The 22,087-nt window shown below is 27.4% G+C and overlaps 1 protein-coding gene across 1 annotated transcript in view; it reads right to left on the reverse strand.

The window, feature by feature from the left end:
- Nucleotides 1-22,087, reverse strand: part of LOC135925661 (RNA-binding protein 45-like) — a 35,713-nt gene that overhangs the window by 12,699 nt on the left and 927 nt on the right. Inside the window, exon 5 of the mRNA XM_065461081.1 lies at nt 304-528. Coding sequence (XP_065317153.1) covers nt 304-528 — 225 coding nt within the window. The remainder of the gene's footprint in view (nt 1-303; nt 529-22,087) is intronic.

The following is a 22,087-nucleotide window of genomic DNA, read 5'->3' on the forward strand; positions in this document are numbered from 1 at the left end:
AAAAACCGGTATTTTGTTAGAAATAAAAAAAAAACAATTAAATCAAAAATGGCGATTTATGTCAATTTTAATCATATATAATCTGAACATTTATATTCATATATAGTGTATTCTCTAACATATGGGTACGTATTTTCAAAAACGTCAACTTATGTCAAAATCTGTATATAACCAACTTTCTAAAATAGAATGCACTATTTAAGGTTAAGGAAGAAAATTAAAAGGGGTAGAACGCAGCTTTAGGTTTTATTTCTTATTTATAAATTAATTCTCATAAATTAAAATATTTAAAAAATAACTAACTGTTATTGGATTCCATTTGAGGCATACAAGACTGGAGGCCCGGTATGATGTTGAACAATTGTCTCACGCTTAGAGGATTGATTGACACCTGAAATGTGACCATTATTTCAGCAGGGCAGTTATCATTTACAGGAAAATCGAATAGACAATTATGTACATCTTCACAACCCATATTAGAATAATTATTAATAGGGGCCACTGGGTGATTGTGATGGTCGTTGTAATCTGTATGGTATGAATATATAAAACATAAAAAAATTTCATCGACGATAAGATGAAATTTAAAAATAAAGCCGATTAAACAAAAGTAAGGATATTTAAGGGGAAATAGAATTTTTATAAAATTTATCATTATTCAGGTATATGTATTTTTCCGTCTGTTATTTATAGTAGTGTGACCGATAGTAATTGTTGGAAGATCTTTTAAACTATTTGTTTTTATACGAACATGTAAATGATTTTATGATTGGGGAAAGATAAGTATTTACCTTATTTCATAAATTTTTAAATGGTAGAGACTATATTTGATATCATTAAATAGCTCCTAAAGTCCTTATTTGAATTTTTTTAAATATCTAGTGTTTTCTTATTTTCAGAAAAGGTAATGGAGAATTTTTAAGTTTAAATTTTCTGAAATTTATCAAATAGGTTCATTAAATTAACAAAATTTATATTTTTTAAAAAAATCGGTTGAATTAATTTTCTAATTTTTTTTGAAATTTTTGCAGGGCTTCTAAAGTGCATATTAATAAATGAGCATATAAAGTATAAAGATTCGCAGATAAACTTAATAAATAATATGTAGATTAGTTATTGCACTAAAATATAGTAAATATTCTAGTAATATTGAAATAAGAATAATCTTCTAGTAATATAAATATTGAGCTAAAATAATCCTTTAATAATTTATTGCACCAATATATAATAAGTGTAGACCGAAAATTCAATATATTTCTTGTGTTATCTAGATTAGTGAAAAAATTTATTGTTATGAAAAGTTTGGAACCAAAAGAAAAGCCCATTTTAATAATGAAAATTATTTATCTTTTAGTAAATTATAAAATATATATTGCTGAATGACAAATGGTGGGTGAATGGGTTGAGAACTATCAAGTTAAGCGAGAGGTAGTTCGATTCGCGGCGGGGTCCATTTCCGGTGATTCCACCAATTCAAGCTAAGTATTTCTATCCTTCGGAGTTAGTATATAGCAAATACGGTATAATACGGTGGGACCCTTAAAAAATGGGTTTAAAAATTTAGTTGTTGTTTAGTATAAAACCGACCCAAACTCTAAATATCATCTCAAAATAATTCATAAAATATTTAACTATTTTTTGACTAATATTAACTGGTATTAAAACAATATATAATTCCTATTAATTTGAATGGGAAAATATATTCAGCTAATTGGTAGTGTTTTAAAACCAATACCAATAATTGATTTTATATTGGTATTGTAAACCAATATTATATTGATATTCAGTAGCATATCTAAGATTCTTCGAGAGTTGGGGGGAGGGAGAAATTTTAAAAAAAAATATGAGTTAAATGACTAATATTCAGTATTCATAATTTTGATAGCGGATTCTAATAAATGTATTTTAATTTAAAATCATTTTGGAAATTCAAATTATATATAGAGGAAAATAAACCTTGTAAAATACATTTGTTTAGTTTATTCTTAATGTTTTTTTAGTTTTAATCAAGGTGTAGAAATAAAAATCGATTTAATGTAAATCGGAAATTAAATCAGTATTTTTTTTAAAAGTTTTTTTAATTTCAATTAAAACTAATAATTATCAAAATTTATCACTTATAAATCATTTGAATAATTTTAATCAATTTATTCAGAACTTAAAAATAAAAACGTTAAAATTAATTTTATTCTTGTTTAAAATCCAAAAATTAATAAGTCAAAAAAAATCCAATCATCATATCACAATTTTTTATCTGCCCTTATTGGACTGGGCAATTTTATTTGCAAATAAATATTATTCCAAAGAAACCTAAGAGATTTACAGACATTTTGGGAATAAGGAAAATATAATAATAAATGATAAAATAGTCGAAAAATTGCCACAAACACATCGACCAAATTCAGACAATGCTTTAGATGTCAATCTTTTAACCATTTAATGGGCAATTGCGATGTACCAGCTTATGCCTTGAATCCTCAACCTTCAATATATAACCAACGGAAGGAAGATATGCCCAGTGGATCAAGAAACTATACCGTTGATCCACCAACTTCTGAGGAGTGAAAAATAATAATATAAGAATGTATGGCAACAAGCTATGGCCGCCAAAAAATTATCAAGGAACAGTTAAAAGAGACGAATGAAGCATCAAGATATCTAGGAGATGGAAGAAGCCATGCTCCAATAGAATATAAAAACAGTACTAAGGTTCATTGAGAACAAAATTATTTTTAAGTTTATGACATCTTTAGGTATATTAATTAAAGTATATATTATGTCAGCACATATCATTGGCCTATTAGTGGTGGACTGTTGTAATTATAAGAATAAATATTTTTTTCTCTTAATAATATGTCAATCATATATATGTTTGTTTATAAAATTATGTTTTAGATATGATTGGATTTTTTTTCACTTTTTAATTTTTAGATTATAAACAAAATATTAATTTTGACTATTTTTTAAAAATATTACAATATTTAACAAACACGAAAAACACATTTTTACAATGATTATATTAAATGATGTTCACTGATATCACATTAAGAAATTAACCATAACACATTTGTTTTAACAATTATGATCATTAGGAAATGTTTCTTCACTAATTTAGTATTCATTATTATCAGTGTTCCTTATTGATTATTTATAATAATTACGAAATTTTTCACATCTATCATTTAAGTTAAAAAATATTCTACAATGATCATTTATGTTACAATAATAGTTTCACATTCTTTATTTAATTTATCGTATTCAAAATCAACAATTTGATTTTCATTAATTTCAATGTTATTTTTAGAACTATCCGATTCAACAATTAATTCATCGGAAATTCCCAAAATACCAGAATTAATGAGGGGATTCATTTCCTCTCTTACTAAATCTGTTATTTCGATTTCACGAATCTTATTTCGGATGCTTTCCGCAATTATTTTTTGTTCAGCATTATTATTTATTCTGATAATTACAAGATATCCACCCCTAACAGGCCAAGGGCATGTGCCGACGAAATATATGCTTTAATTAATATATATATAAATATGTCATAAACTTAAAAATAATCTTGTTCCTAATGAACCTAAGCACTACTGTTTTTGTATTCTATTGTAGCATGGCTTCTTCCATATCCTTGTCAATCTGTAACATCAAATGATTTCCATATCCCAGATAACTTGTTGTTCCATTCGTCTCTTTTAACTCTGTTCCTTGATAATATTTGGTGGCCATATGCCATACATTCTTATATAATTATTTTTAGACTCCTTGGAAATTGGTGGCTCAACAGTAGGGCTTCTTGATCCATTGGGCATATCTTCCTTCCGTTGGTTGCATATTGAAGGTTGAGGAAGATTCAAGGCATACGCTGGTACATCGCAATTGCCCATTAAATGGTTAAAAGATTGACAGCCAAAGCATTGTCGGGATTTGACCGATGTGTTTGTTGCAATTTTTCGACTATTTTATCATATATTATTAATTTTTTTTTATTCCCAAAATGTTTCTAAATCACTTAGGTTTCTTTGGAATAATATTTATTAGCAAATAAAAATGCCCACAGTTCAATAAGGGCAGATCATCGCTGTACATAATTTAAAAAAAAAAATTTTTTTTTAAATATTTTATCTAAATTTATGATTTTAATTCATTAATTTTTTTACATAAACAAAAACTACATAAATAAATGGTCGACACTTCTCCATATGTGTATATAAAATTAACAAAAATTTATAATTTATATTTTACCATAATTTATTTAATTTATTAATTTTTATAAAAAATCATAACTACACAAATAAATGGACATTTCTACATATGTGTATATAACATATCAGCACAAATATGACATCAAAAATTAAATAAAAACAAAATGAGAAACATTAAAAACACCATTTTTTCTCTTAATATTTTATTTTATTCTTAACCCTTTCGCGCCCATGGATAACATTTGGAATCATAAATTTTCAATAATATTTTTTGCATTAAAAATGGCCACTGATAACTTTTGTAATCATATTTTTAATTTTTAATATTTGCTGTTTCGTATTTTATCACTAACTCGCTTTGTATCATATGTTATTATATCATATTATAGTTATAAAAAATCAATTTTTTCGTATCATTTTCGCGCCAAAATTTTAACTCATATTTCTGGTTATCAAATCTTGCTAAAAATATAAGTAATAATTTTATTATTAATATATATATGTATATTAATATTTTTATTTAAAAATTATCATCTTTTTAATCATTTTAGGTGCTGGAAATTGAGCATAAAATGCCATTTGGCATCAATGGTCATTTCTTATGCAACAAAATATTAATTTATCAATAAATGGAAATTTTAGGCAAATTATTTAGGATATTTAGTTTTAGGGTTATGAAAACTGGATGGGGGGATTAAATTTTCGTAATTATTACCTGTATTAATTATCTAATATCTATAAATGGGTTTTCTTGGATATAAAGAGGTTCCAATAAATATTTTTTTATAAATAACATGTATTATGAGATGTTATATCAATATGCCTTTAGATATGACTACACTTATCCCCGAGGGTGATATATCTGAGGCTGATATAGAGAGCTCAGACGAAGAAGATAATTATTATCCTTTGCTGGGAGATGATTTGCCGACATCATCTTCTATTACGAATGAATTAGGTCTTCAATTGGAGGATATAGTATAAGATACAACTATAACTAAAATAAAAGATACGCTTTGGTCTAAGAAAGACATCGGACAAATTAATACAGAATTTATCCCTATTTTGGAAATTCCTGAACATGATTCAACTCCTCTAACATATTTTCGTAAATTTTTGGACCACCAGATAATTAGTAATTTCGTATCGGAAACAAATATTTATTCATTCCAATGTTGTGGTAAATCTATAAATACAGATAGCGATGAAATTGAAAGATTTATTGGGATACATTTATATAGTAGCTTAGTTAAGATGCCTTCTATAAGACAATATTGGTCTGTTGAAACATCTATTCCACAAGTAGCGGAAACTATGTCCCGAAATCGTTTCCTTTTGATCCGAAAATTTTTCTATATTAATAATAACAAAGATATGGTAAATAGGGAAGATGAAGGATATAATAAATTATTCAAATTCAATTCTTCATATGCCAACTTAGAAAAAATTTCAAAAAAATTCAACTCGAAGAGAAGTTAGCTGTAGATGAATTCATAATTCCTTTCAAGGGGTGCTCTAAATTAAGGCAACACATTAAATCGAAGCCTCATGAATGGAAGATAAAAGTGTTTGCCCTATGTGGCTCTTCTGGATTTATGTATGATTTTGAAATATACCAGGGAAAGTCTACTAATACTATAATATCATATTTAGGTATCAGTGGAGATATCGTACTTCGCCTGTCTGAAATAATACCATCAAATAAAAACCATAAATTATATATGGATAATTTTTTCTCCTCATACCAATTATTTATGATTCTTAAAAAATAGAGATATTTGGTGTACGGAACGGTAAGGTCTAATCGATTATCAGGATGTGCACTTAAAAACGATAAGGCTTTAAAAAAGGAAGGAAGAGGCGCTGTAGATTATAAAAGTGAAAAAAACGGTATTATTATCTGCAAATGGCAGGACAACAAAGCTGTTATTACAATATCTAATTTTATAGGTGTTTTACCTACGACCAAAATTAAACGATGGTTTGTATCGGACAAAACCTTTATAAATGTAGAAATGCCCGCTATAATTAAAAACAATAATGAGGGAATGGGTGGAATAGATCTTCACGATATGCTGGTGGAGTTATATAGGACAGATATTAAATGGAAAAGATATTATATGCGAATGGTTTTCCATTTATTGGATTCTTGTGTAATAAATGCATGGCTCCTTTATAAACGCCATATGAAAGCAAATAATATCAAATTATGACATTATTGGTATTTAAATCTCAAATAGCAAAAGGGCTGATGCTAGCAGGAAAAGTTAATAACAAGAAGACTGGAAGACCTTCCAGTATAGTTGTAAGAGAAGAAAAGCCATAAATATTGTCCCCATATAGGATATAAGATATGACCAAGTAGGTCATTTCCCAAAGCCCGTAACAATAAACAAAGGTGCAAGTACTGCGTAGATGCATATTCAAGAATTATGTGTCAAAAATATTTATTTATGTTTAAATAATAAACGAAATTGTTATTTGTCATTTCATATGAAATAAAATATTTTTTTAAATGAACTTGCATTTTGCCCATTGATGACATTTGGAATCATTATATATTTTTTGACAGAAATACTCGAAATAAGTTTTTTTGATAAAAATGTGTTATTTGTGTCTATAATAAGTATCTCTTAAAAAAAAAATTTTTTATCGAGGGAAAAAAAGTCGAGCGCAAAAGGGTGCACAAAATATGACATCATAAAATTAAATTATAAAAAAATGAGAAACATTAAACACTATAACAAATAGAGTGTTCCTTCTTAAATCTAACTTTATAAATAATAAATTAAATATAAATATTTAATCAATAAAATGTTTAAAAAAACTTATTTTTCAGCTTCCTATTTATAAATTTGTATTAATTAGGCCAAAACAGGAACATTCTTTGCAAAGAAGCTGCTACGTCTGAGGGACATAATTAAATATGAAAGGCTAAGATATTATTTTACTAAATGTTTCTGATTTGGTTTGGTATTTAATTAACAATACCAAGTGTGCCAGTCATTGTTCAACACAATCTGTTATGCTTGCAATATTTTTTGAAATACATCCAAGGATTTTGTGATTCAAATAAGCATCTTTAAAAGACCTTTTAAGGCAGATATTTATAATTTTTTGGTAAATTATTTTATCAATATTTTGTTTGATTCTTTCCCAAATTTTACATAGTGTTGGCCACTGATTAAAATATGCTTAAATACTATCTGTTAGTCCGTTCATACAACCTCACTAGAATACTTCTTAATATAGCAGAAACAAATTGAATATGAGCTCCTAACTTTTTTCCCTCTGAATCATTAGAGTAGATTAAATATAAGAGAATCTCCGAAACAATGAGTGAAAATATTTTCTAAATCAGTTATACTAATAGTGTTCTCCATATTTTACAAAACTGTGCAATTATTTTTGTATTTTATAATGAAATACCGTTCCCGATTTAATCCGATATTTAATATCGACTCAGTCCTAAACAGGGGTGTATTGGGAGAGCCAAGTCTTCCACTAATTTTTTTTGTTTTTAGCCCTTTCCTAAATTTTGAAAATTTTTAAATTTGAATCCCTTTTCTCCATATTATTACAAAAATTAATATTTTTATATAGTCAAAAAAATTTTTCATATTTTTTTAGCCACAAAGATAGAAAAGCAAAAAGTTTTAATTATAAATTTTTATAAGTCATCGTTTTTGCTTTATTTGAATTATAGAATGGGGTCCAGCAAGTAGTAAGTGATAAATAGTTTCATTTTTAACAGGGTTTGAGAATATTCTAAAAAGAATAAACTGAACTTTAGGCAAAAACTATATCAGCCTCGATAAAAAATATAAACCTCAAGGCTTAACGAATCTTTTCAAGTTAGATTTAAAGAAACAATCCGATTTTAACAAAATCTTTTAAATTTTTAAATAGGAATTTAAAATTTTCAAATAGGTAGGTTGGTTAGTTGTTAGGATAAATCAATTTTAAAGAAATAATAAATTGGGAATTTTTTATCAGGTTTTTAGGTGTTCTCTGGTGGTCAATTAACCATTTTTAATCGTCTGATATTTAAAAAAAATCTTAGATATAAATTGTTGAAAATGATCAAATTAGGTAGATTCTTCATAAAAAATTTATTGGAAGCAAACCTCTTCCAAAATCTACCCCTATCCCCTAAAAAAAATTGCACCCTTCGACCGCAATATTTACCCACCCATTAAACTCTAATAACTCCGTGATATTAATTTTAAAAATCTAATAACGTTAGTGCTGTAAAGTAACGAAAGCGTTTCCTTTTTATAAGTAACGATAACGCAAAACGTTACTTAAAAATTTTTTTTTAAAAAATATGGAAAAAACATATTTTATTTTATTGTATTATAAAATTATTTTTTAAATTTTATAATAGTTTTTAATTCACATCAACCACCAAATTACTTCATTTTTATATTAAATTTTCGTTGTTAAATTTTCAGTCAAGATTTTAATCTAATTAATATTGAATTAATCAAGATATGTTAATTTATAATCTTATTCTCTAATATTATAAATTATTTTATAAATAATATTATGTCAATTGCACATAATTTCTTCAGGTGAACATGATTTAACCGGCCCTGGCCCCTATAAAGAAAATTAAGTGTAAAAATCTACACTTTGTAAAATTGTGCCCCAGCTCAAATATTTCCTCAATTGTGGAATAAACATGAGCATTAACTACAAAACGCGACTTCACCTTTACCCCCTTCAGAAAAATTGAAGGCAAATCGCTCCTACCTCCATATCTCATGTAGACTCTGTATGCAGATATATAGATGTGGCTCTATTCACACGTTTATTTAAAAATATACTAGTAAAAAAATCCAAAACTAGTGAGATTTAAAATAGATCAATTTATAATTACTCTAGAAAGCATCATGCAGCCGTCTAATAGATGGCTTCGAAAAAGAACCTAGATGCGCGATTTAGCGAGAAATTAATAAAAAGATTCAAATTAAATGAATATGATGGGCTTCGCCAATATATCGATGAAGATATTCCTAATGAAAAAATTTCTTAACTTGTGTGGATAATTTATTCTACCGAGTGTGAAAAGAGCTTTCATCTTATGATTTTGATGATGGCAGATAAGTGAACGAGTTTAAGAGTAATTTAATATTCATATATATTAATGGACCTTCGATATCGGAATGGATTCTTCCTTGTATCAAACTATTAAAAAGGAATCATCAGGGGCGAATGAAATCTTTTTAAAGAAAAATACATCCCAAAGAAAACGAAACATATTTATATATTTTTAATTTGTATATATTGGTATAAATAAAGAATTCATATTTTTTAATTATTAAAATTTATTGAATTTTATATTTTTATAATATTTATATCTAGAATTTCGCGTAAACATACATTTTAAAAAAAATATTGTATTTATAAAAATAATAAATATAAATAATTACAATAAAATATAAGTAATTTAAGAAAAATATATAATTTAACAATTCTAGAAATTTTAAGAAATTTAACAACCAACGACTTCATAATACAAAGTATAATGGTAATATAATTAGTGCAAATGATAATACGAGGAAGAAGGGGGGGGGGGGGTAATTATAAATGATTTAGGGAAGAAGAAGAAAATCTAGATTAATCGGGCTCCTCGGGGAATGAACCTATGAAGCATATGAAATTAGATTTTATAATCTGAATTCCTATGCGTTGACGTAAGTAGACGCCTTCTTTTGGGTCTCCTGATTTTGTACTTAAATTTCTGCCAATATTTTTAATTAGGCTAAGAGCCTGACTTCCAAGAGATGTTAAGGTTGTCGTGACAACTGGTACGAATTTATACTCATCTGGAATATCCACATATTTATTTGTTTTAAAATCTTCGGTGTATTTTAAAATGTATTTATTGATGTTGGAGGGTGAGAGGGGGTCAACGCAGGAGAAATCCCACGCTAGAAATCGGCCATTCTCCCAAGGAATTTGTGTAATTCCATCGGGTCGTCTCCCATCCGTAAAGAGACCTGAGGGTTCTAAAGTGGCAGGAAAGCCTGCTAACTGTAAAGCTCGTTTTATGAGAGCATTACACCTGTTATGCCGCATTGAGCGTCCACTGCTAAAAATGTATTGGAGGCAATGACGACTAGTTTGACTAACTGGCCTTTTGCATTTGGCGCACTTATATGAAACTGAGGTTGTTACATTTAATCGAATGGCTACAGCATAACTGAATTCTTGATTTGAAAGTTCGAGATCAAGATTTTTAGAGGGGATGGCATCCAAGTATTCATGTCCTGAACCTTGGTTGAGGGAAGCTAATAGGGCATGATCTTCAGATTGCAGTGTCCAAAAGAGGTAATCAACGGACCTTGCAATCATCGGATTATCCCAATCCTTTTGTTTATGGGAGGCTGGTGGTAGACATTCTTCTCCAACTGAGGCTTTCCATATGACATAAACTTCGTCAAGCAGTGCATCTGGCAAGGTCAGGTGATCAGTTATTATTTTGGAGCTTGCCAATCTGGACGAGATGAAACCGCTAATTGATAAGGCTATGGGTGATCGTAACCCTAAGCCTCCTTTATTGAGGGGAGAGTGGCTTGATGCCACGAATTGGAGTTAAATTTGAGGTTAGTTATTTTTTCCATGATGTTTTTAATTATGGATTCATATGCTCTTAAGGGTTTGGGATGTTTAAAAACAGCAGTAGACCGTAGAGCATATAGGATCTTTGGTATATTGAAGAAATTTTTTATTAAGAAGAAAGATTTATGCGTGGGAAGTTGCATAAGTAGACCCTCCATATTGTTTAAATTATTCGAAGTAGCCTGGAAAAAGGCTCCAACTGCTAAGCATCCCCAACTGGTGAGCCAAGATGTGTTAGTTCTTCGGCCATAACCTCTTTAAAGGCGTGACAGTTGGGAGATTGAGAGGTTTGTAATAAAAATATTCGATTTTTTATATATTATATATTTCTAAGTTTTTAAGCAATATACCACTTAGAGGTCTGCTATGGGCGAGTGTGGTCAGGTTTTCTAAAATAATTTCAACATTGGGCGAGTGGCGGGCAAGTTAAAAATATTAATTTAATGTGAGGGCGTAGATGGGTGGATTTTTAATATATTTCAAGAAACTACAATTGATTAAAAATAATATTTATATTTCAAAATATTGCATATTATATAATGTTTAAATACATTAAAATAAATAAATAAAGAGTCAAACCAGCCATAAAATGATTTTAAACATTAGGCGGGCGGGTTAAACAAAATTTATAGATAAATGGGCGGGCGGGAGGGTAAATTTCTTAAAAAAATAAAAGTGGGCGGGCGGGTCAAAAAATTCAAAACAACGCCCGCCATTGTAGAATTCTGAAACCATTGGTTCCTAAATCTTAGTGTTGTCAAAAAGTTTGATTTGGGTTGATTTTTAAAAATGGTCCTATTGAGATTTTAGCCAAAATAATATCATGTACGCCTTGAGATTTGGCAAAAAGATGTCAGAAGATTTCTGCCATCTATGAAAAAATCTCCAGGCTTATATAATATTATTTTATCTAAAATCATAATCGGGCCATTTTTTAAAATCTACCCAAATCGGGCTTTTAACAACACTACTAAATCTTATATATATAGGGATAATTTACAACATTATATGTTTTGATAAAAACACATAAAGGATCATTAAGGTTCGGCATCATACATCATTACAGTTGGAAATATATTGAATTTCCCGCCTAAGCATTACAATTTTGGTGCAATATTACAATATGATTTACTAGTTACTAATGTAACTGCTATATTTTGGTGCAATAATTTAACTAATAAATAACATTTTAGTAATTTGTAGTTGGATAAAGATTTCAATATTATCAAAAATTTATAGGAAAATAGTCAAGACAGAACTTTAGAAAAAAAGTAAAATGCCCCTTCCAATTTTTTTATAATAGTATTTCAGCATATTATTTTTTACCATGAAATAAACCACAGACCTTCTGGTCCGGCCCTAAGCCCGACCCGAGGGCCGTGCCAATTTTTTTAAAAATAATATCGGGGCAGGTCCGTATATTTTAAAACCAAATATTTGAAATTGCCATTATTAGCTATCACAATCAAAAATAAATAAAATACATTTTAAAAAAATCTGGGCCGGGTCTGAAAATTTTTTTTTAAAAAAAGCCGGGCCGGGCCGAAAATAATTTTTGAAAAAAAAATCCAGACTAGGCCGAAAAATTTTTTTAAAAAAAAATCAGGGCCGGGCCGTACAAATGATACCTCTGCAGGTCTCTGAAATAAACATTATAAAATAATTTATAAATAAAATGGTAGTATATTATTGTAACTGCACATTTTATATTCAAAAATGAACCCTTCCCTATTATAATTGGTTCTTAAAAAAGAATATCCAATAGAAATAAGTGAATATCATTATATGAGTTATACTAGCCATGTAAGTGTTTCAATAAAAATAAAAAATATTCAAATTATTTTCATAACCAAAGCATGCATTAAAAATGGTTACGCATATTAGTATACAAATCAAGATAATTTTGAATACTGCATACTATCTTGTAAAATTAAATCGCCCATGTGTGCATTTTGAATCGGAAAAGCGCAGCGATTTAGATATATGATATATTTTGCATTCTAGATATTCTGCCTTGTCAAGAATATATTGCCAAGTAAATGCAAATAAAAATTGTAAATAATTTTACAAGTTAAAATCGAAAATTACTATCCTGATAGAGTTTACTATGTTGTCAAATAAACCCCTTGGTTAATTATGTAAAATCGGTATTGGTGTCCTCTTAGGATGATCCTATTTTTTAATTTCTAGATCTAAATGAACTGGAATCGAAAGATGCGGAGTAGATAGTTAATAACTTGCTGGATATTCTTAAATCCGCTGCGTTTTTTCAAATTTTTTGCAAAAAATTGGATTTCTTTTGCTAGCGAAGATGCCAATGTCATGCATGACTAGCAGGAAATCTGGAGTATCAACGCCTATGCCACTATATCTAGACGTGTGCGCCGGCCGTACGCTCTTTAAGAAAATCACGCCAAATCGGCGGCGGCCGGCACAGAAATTTCTTTCATATTTTATACAATTTTTAATAATTGGTCAACATCACAGTTGTAATTTTTTAATGTCAATCAGGATTTTGATGAATTTTTATTTTCTACTATTTTAAAATCATAATTATATTGACGTCATTATAGAATTCAATCAATCAAAAATCTAAAATTTACCATAATTTTACATTTTTTTAATATGGATGCATCTATATTTAATAAATATATAAATAATTTTAGTATCCTAACTCTGGATAAAAAAAATCCATAATCTGGAAAATTTTTGGTTACTTACACTTAAAAAGAGATAATAAAACAATTTCCATAAATTCTGACAAATTTTACAGCAATTGTTGCTTAGAAAAGGTTATTGTAGACGATGATGATTCAAATAAGCCATTTTCACAGTATATTTTTTAAAATATTATTTTCTCATATATAGGCAAATCTTTATTAGATTAAAATGTATTTTTTGTAAAATATAATATAGCTATAAAATTCAAAACTTTTCAATAAACATTAGCAGAGGAAATTTGTTAAAACACTTGACTTCTGAACGTAATATTAAACATTTAGAAGTGTAATTGAAACACATTTAATAGTAAATGATAGTGATAGTACTGAAATCATTTCACTTAAGGAAAATATGCTAAAAAAAAACTTGCGTTGCGATTTCAGGTAATCTGCAAGTAATAATATTCTTTTATTTTTTTATTTAAAGTTATCTAGGTATTGGCTTCTCTTTTAGATCCAAGATTTCAAAAATTGACAATTGTGTCAAAGTATTTAATAGGGCAAAATTACTCAGCTTCAGAATTTATAATAAAACATCTTAAACTTATAGAGAATGATGATAATCAGGTAGTAAAATATAGCTAATGAGGATCAAGAAGAATTATTAAATTCAAGTTATTTGACAAAATTGGCAAATAAACATTCAAGAAATATAAATTATGATTCCAAGTTAGTGACTTGGAACAAGAATGCCACAGTTTTCTTGGAAAACGACATTCACAAGATATGGAAGTTCTAAATTTTTGGAAAGAAAAGAAGAGTGAACTTCCCAATCTTTCCAGACTCGCCAAATAATTCTTTGCAATCCGGCGACTAGCAGACCTAGTGAAAGCGTTTTCTCTACCGCTGGATTGACGTTAAATTCAAGGAGATCATCATTATATCCCGAAAATTTAAATAAAATAATTTTTATACATGATAATAATAAAATTACGAAATCGATTTTGGATTTATAATGAGTTTTCTATTAAATAAAAATATGCCAAGATATCTGTAGAGTAGTGTATATTTGTTTTTTTAAAAAAAATTATTAAGCAATTAAATAAATTTATGTTATAAAAATTTATAACTGCGCCGATTTTGTTGACGGCGGCTAAAAATCGGCGGGCCGCCGGCGTCGATTAGATTTTTGAAAATTACGCCGGCGATAGTTTCGTAGGCGCACAGGTCTAACTATATCCAACGATCATACCATGGCATTGCTTAAATCATCGTTTAGAATTAGCGGTGTCCGATGCAATAAAAGGTGTTACATACTTTAAAATTATTGACACAATATATAGTTTATATAGCCAGTCTAATAAAAATCAAAAGGCGTTGAATAAAATAGCGTAAATGGGCATTTGTTGAAAAAATGTATTTGAAGTAGGATGGGTGCCCAGCAGTCTTTGCACTGTTAAGCTAGTTTGGAATAACTATGAGGCTCTTTATACGCATTTCAAAGATTCAGTAAATTTTAACAACATTGCAAAAGTGATGAATTTTTATCAGATCTTGCCTTGATGTATGATGTTTTATTTAAATTATTCAATCTGTCTTTAAGGCTTCAGACAAGAAGCTTACATAACTCGGCCCGCCTGCACATTTTCGAAAAATTTTTCACGGTGGGCGGGCGTGGGCGAATTTTACATTTTAAGTCAGAGGCATGCAAACGATAACCAATCAAGGAAATGTACAGTTTATATTATTAAAAATAGTGAAAATAATTCGCTTCACGTATTTTGATCTATTTTAATTTATATATTATAATATAATTATTTTTATATAATTATGAAATTTAAAAAATTATATCATTTTTTATGCAATATATTTCAATTTTTATATAAGGGTAATTCCATGACAAATCTACCAGCGATTCGGCCGACCATCTCAAAAATGAATGAAACTTGGCATGTTAGTTATTTATGTTGTAGTTAATAAAATCAAAATTTTAGAGTGCTAGCTCAACCAGATACAAAGATAATACGCCTTCAAAGTCGAAAATCGCGAAGTATGTGATTTCATTAAATCTTATTATTTTAAAAAATACTTAAGATAGAGTTACAATTTATATATCATTTTATAGCCCTTAAAATTTTACGTTGGAAAATATTTAAAAAAAATTTAAAAAAATTAAGTGTTTTCTTATTTCCGGTAAAAAAAAATTAATATTGTTAGGAAGGGATGTTTTTTATATGTTGATATTCACTAAAAATGTTTATTACTTTTATATTAAACGATTTAATAAAAAATCTCGATAGCCATTTTTGTTTTTAAATTTTATTTGAATTTCATTATTTTTATAAATAAAAAAATACAATATAGATGGCGTTATATTAACATTTTTAAAATATATAATTTTTAATAAAAATATGAATAGTAGTGTGATTAAAATTAAAAAATCAATTGAGTATAACCAAGAATGATGTCCTGGGGCGATATGTAAGCAGACAGCCCATACAGATATGATTTTATTAAGACGCTATATTATAAAATAAACATAATTTAAAATTTTATACACAAACAATATAAAAATAAATATACCTCTTGTTTTAATCTTATTCCCATTTTGTGCTTATTAATAGAATTTCTTGACGACAATTTCTAGGTACCAGTGTTGTTAAAATAGTGTGCTACTTTTAGAAAATAGCATTAGCAGTAGCTCGCTACTGCGCTACTTTCAATTTTATATAATAAATACATCTAAAAATTATTAAAATATAATTTTTATTAAATCTAAAATTATAATCCTTTTATTTTATTTAATTTTGAAATTTAAATTTATATTTAAAAATATACATTATAAATCTAGTTAGCATTATAAATTTAGTTATTAAAAATGTGTGAGATAATTGAAGATAGCAAAATTTCTTTGGAAAATGAGAAAAATATAAATTATCCTTTCCCAAAATTCAAAAAATACTTTAATCTTGAAGAAAAAATTACTACTGGATATCGGTTTCAATGCAAGATGTGTCGCAAAATTCAAATCATACAAGCAGCTTTAATTTGGAAAAACATTTAAAGGTAATATATTAAATAAATTTAATATCAATGTGTAGGCTAATCCTTATTTTTTAAAAAAAATTTAAAACAAAGACCAATTATTTTTTTTATATATTCATAAATTTTATCTAAATTATTTATAACATTTTAAAATAGTTATTTCAATCATTTTTATGTACTTATCTCCTACATAATTTTTATTTTAAGTATTACTGTTATAATTTTAGACTGTTCACACCTTTATAAAGAGATTGAAAAATATCTCAAAAGTTTTGGGGTAATGGAAGAAGATACATCCACTGCCAAATCAAATTTAATTCAAACAAAAATAAGCAATTTGGATTCATCAACACCAGATGTATCTCAAAAATTGGCTGGTAAAGTCATAATGAACTTTATAACAGATACTGTTCAACCATTATCCTTGGTGGATAATAGTTCTTTTATAAAGATGATAAACACTTTTTCTCCAGTACCAAGATATTTTGCCGGCAAACATTGATGGCAAGAATTTTGGATATCTTTAAAGAAATGAAAGAATCTTAAATCTATCAGATGTCTCCTACATCTGTATAACAGCAGATTGCTGGACGCACAATAGAAGGTAAAAATGTTTATTTTCTAATTTATAATATGATATTCATATTTTTAGAGCTTATTTAAGAGTGACCGCACATTAGATTGATCCAAAAAATCTAAAACGAAAATCTGCAGCATTAGCTCTAAAAAGAATAATTGGCTGTCAGACTTAAGACATACTAGCAAATATTATTTCAGAAATCCATATGTCTTACACAAATCAGAACAAGATTTGTAAGATTACAGAAAATGGGTCTAATTTCCTGAAGGCCAATTATCTCAAACTCCATTATTTCATCATCCTCTTCCTTTAATTGTTCTCATCTTCAATATTATTGTTATGAATATTACAAGTATTTAAAAAAATTAGGACGTTATTTATTGACACCAAACACTACATGGAATAGTGTTTACAATGCTATGAAACTAGCATTGTTTCTAGATGAGAAAAAAATGGAAATGAATTTATATTGGAACAAATAGGAATACAGTATTTTGATATGGAGGAACATACTTTTATTAAAGAATATACAGAAGTATTTTTAATTAATAAATAATTTTATATTTAACCATTTTAATTTTTTAGGTTATGCAATATGTTGCTGCCTCATTTAAAATCTTGGAAGGGCAAGATAATATGATCATGGGATATTATGTTCCCAAACTGAGTAATTAATTACCAAGCTCAAACGAATCAATAATCTGGAATTTTGCCAACCCTGATAGAGTTTATGAAAGGCATTGAGAAAAGGTCAAAACTTTATTTTTATTTTCTATTATATAATTATATAAAATAAATGATTTATTGCTTGATTAGCCATAATTTAAATTGGCTTAATTTTCAACATATCTATATATTAATATATAGTATTAATATAAAATTCAAAATTAATATATTATTAATTACCTTGTGCATAATAATTATATTTTTAAAATCTTTATTTACCATAATTTAATGCTATTTTAATATTTTTTTTATATGAATCTAAATCTCAGATAAATTTAAATTTTGAAAATTAAAAAGGTATTCTTCCTTTTTTATAATAAATACAATCGATTTATATAAATTAGATTTCCAGATCTGTATGATGATGATAATGTAATAGCTGCTATCGTTCATCCTAGTTTCCAGTTAAATTGGCCATACTTAATTTGACTGAATCTAAAGAGCAACTTGATAGACTGATGGTAACGTTAAAAAATGTCATGCCTAACCACAATACTAATACTATAGCAAGATCGAAACCGTGGCCTTCCATAGACGATTTTTTTGAAATAAATAATAATATTATTGAACCTCTAGATGCCTTTTTTTTAATCTAAAAATACTCATTTTAATATTTTTGATGATTTGTTTCATATAAAAAGTGTGTTTATTAAATTTAATACTGCGTTGCTCTCAAGAGCTAGTGCCGAACATGACAAAGCTTATATTTTCTGATCTTCGCTCTAGATTTGGGGGTGACAGTACCGAAATGTTATTATTATTAAAGTGCAATAATAATTAAATTATAAATATATATATGTAACAAATTATAGTCATGTTTTTATACCAATATTTTATTTGTGGAAATAAAGTTACGTAAAAAATATTTTAAAATAAAATCAAAATAGCGTAAAAAGTAGCTAATAGCGCGCTACTCATTTGAAAACGATAGTGGCAGCGATAGCGCGCTACTTTTAAAAGTAGCGTTTAACAACACTGGTAGTTATGTCCTGTCGCTGTAATAGGATCTACTATTGTTATTATGTGATTAATGGGTAACCATATCTTCTCCACAATTGTGGGAAAAAGAAGGATGGTGATGGTCTATAGGGATGTAAAAAGGAAATATATATCTCCTCAGTATTTTTAGTACTATGGCTAACCACCAAAAATCGTCATAAACACATGTTAGAATCCTTTAATATCGGCAAAAGACAAGTTGCAAAAGACAAATTATCGGCATTTGAGATATTGTTAATTTGAAAGTCCTCTGCATATGAATATATTTTTGATTTAAGTTTACTTAAACTCAAAGGAAATACAGCATGTATTTCCCGAGTTCCTGGAATGGGACGAGCTAAATTGAATCTATCTTGTAGTTTAATCTCTTGTAAATTGTATTGCTCGTTGGTTATATATGTAAAATTTACTGATGGCATGTTTTATTTTGCAAATTGATATAAATCAACGTTAAATTGTGCCCAGAACTGATGCGCTGAAGGCTTAAACGTGCTGCTAATCTTTTTAATGTTCCGCCAAGGCCGTCACATTGATCTTTTCCATGGGATGAAGCTGAAAAATGCCATTCAGCTGCTACACTTCTGATTCATGATAACACAGATTTATAAAAAAAATTGTTTTTATATTGTGCAGCTGATCCGTCAGAGCAGTAATATATTTTGTTTGGCTTTTTGCTGAATTGATTGGTCAAAAATTTTATCATTTTAGTCTGGTATAAATGTACTGCAATAACATTATATTGAAGTGACTCTGATATTACCATATTATTAAGGTTTTCTAAATTGACATAATTATTATATGCTATCATAGGATGGATAGTGGCTTAATTATTATTCCAGTGGAATCCTTAAACAGTGTCTTGGATTGTAAATGCATAATTTTTAGAGAAATCACAAATTATCATAAATTCATTTGGTTGTTAAAAATGTTTAAGTTTTGAAATATATGATGATTGATTGGTAGCGATGATAGGAATAAAAAAATAAAATAAGCCGATAAAATCGTTATTTTTTTATAATAACGATAGTAGATCCACAACAATGAAAGGATATATCTACAAATTATGGCCTTAGGAATTTCTATTAATAAGCGGAAAATTATAATAGTTTGAATATAAAATTTTAAAATATGTTTATTTTACAATATAGTGTCAATAAAATAATATCTGTATAGGCTGCCTGCTTACATATCGCCCCAGGACATCATTCTTGGTTATACTCAATTAATTTTTTAATTTTAATCACAATACTATTCATATTCATATTTTTATTAAAAATTATATATTATAAAAAAAATTTAATACAACGCCATCTATATTACAATTTTTTATTTATACAAATAATAAAATTCAAATAAAATTAAAAAAACAAAAATGGCTATCGAGATTTTTTATTAAATCGTTTAATGTAAAGATATCAACACTAGGATCTGCATCGGGCCTAATTTTTCAAGCGCGGCCCGGCCCGAAATTTTTTTAAAAAAAGTTCCTTACCAGAATTCGAAATTTTTTTTAAAAATATTTACTGACCCAGCCTGGCCAGAATTTATTTAAATATAGAAATTAATTTTTATAATTACTCAAGACATGTTATATGACGTTTAGTTTCAATAAATAAAAACAAATATTTTTATTTTACATAAAAAATTCAATATAAAATTGATAAATTTAGATATATTTTATAAAATTTTCAAATTTTGACCCGGCCCGAGTTTTTTTTTTAATATTAGGCCGTGCCTGACCCAGCCCAAAACCAACTATTTTAAATAGAATTACGCTCGGGCCGGGTACGAGCTGGGCCTAACACTTTGCAGATCTTTAATCAACACCCCAAAAAAATCCCATCCCAACAATGTTAATTTTTTATTTTTACCGGAAATAAGAAAACACTTGAATTTTTTTTTATATTTTCCAACGTAAAATTTTAAGGGCTATAAAATGATATATGTAACTCTATTTTAAATATTTTTTAAAATAACAAGATTAAATAAAATCACGCACTTCGCAATTTTCGATTTTGAAGCTGTATATCTTTGGATCTGGTTGAGCTAGCACTCTAAAATTCTGATTTTATTAACATTTACAACATAAATAACTAGCATACCAAGTTTCATTCATTTTTGAGATGGTCGGCCAAAAATTTCATTTTTTTGGTCGATTTGACGTAACTTTCTAAATAGCTATTATATACATATGAAATGGTATGATATAAACTATTTTAAAAAGTTGCCTCTATTTTTTATCCATTTTAGCATGCTTCCTACTATTTTAAGGGAAGGACGACACTAAAAAATTCTAAAGATTATTTAGCAATTCCAGCCAATTCAACAAGTTCAGAAAATGTTTTTGATGGATCTGCAAAATTTCATTTTTTTTCTATCAATCTATATTTAGTTATTAATTTTTTGTATTATGTTTTGCTGCAAATAGTTTAGAGCTGTTATCATTTTCTATATTTTTGTTTTAAATAAAAAAAATCATTACATTTTTTAAGATATTTTATATGGCTGGTTTTGTTGTGATTTAGCAAAATTAATTATGTTAAAAATTAGAACTTCATATATTTTTTTTAAAACAATGATGCAATATAATTTTTTTTATTCTATATTATATAATCAAGAGATTTTTTTAAACAAAAATTTTTATTATTGCAATAATAATTTAAACCATTATAGTACTGCAACATAATCCAAAAATAATAATTAAATAATATTAATAAATAATCAACCATCTGCACTATCCATTTCTAGCCAAGCAGGTTTAAATATGTCTGATATTCCAGACTTCCTCAACAAAATGCATTCTAGAATGGCTTTGGTTTTTCTTAAATTTAGGTAATTCTTAATATAAGTGTTATATAAATAATTACAAAAGGGAATATAAGAATCAAGAAACAAATAAATGTTTAAATGATCCATAAGATTTTTTAACTGGTTAGTTAATATAATTTAAATTTATTAAAAATTGAGCCTGGGCTAGGTTAATATATTTATTTTTAATTCCTGGCTATCAGGCAGGCCTGTAGGTCAATGATAATTTAATTTATTAATTTAAAGATTGACAGTATTTAACATCTTTAAAATTTAGAAAATCAAAAAATAATTAACAAAATCAAAATTCAAAAACAAAATTTTCATAACCATGTATACTAGTATAAAAAATTTTGTAACCTCCAATTTTACTTTAGCATCAAAGCATTTATCGAAAAACAAATAATCATTTTAATAGAATAATAAAAATATGG

Source organism: Gordionus sp. m RMFG-2023, chromosome 1 (assembly GCF_954871325.1).
Source record: "Gordionus sp. m RMFG-2023 chromosome 1, tfGorSpeb1-WG-v2, whole genome shotgun sequence".
NCBI lineage: Eukaryota > Metazoa > Nematomorpha > Gordioida > Chordodea > Parachordodidae > Gordionus > Gordionus sp. m RMFG-2023.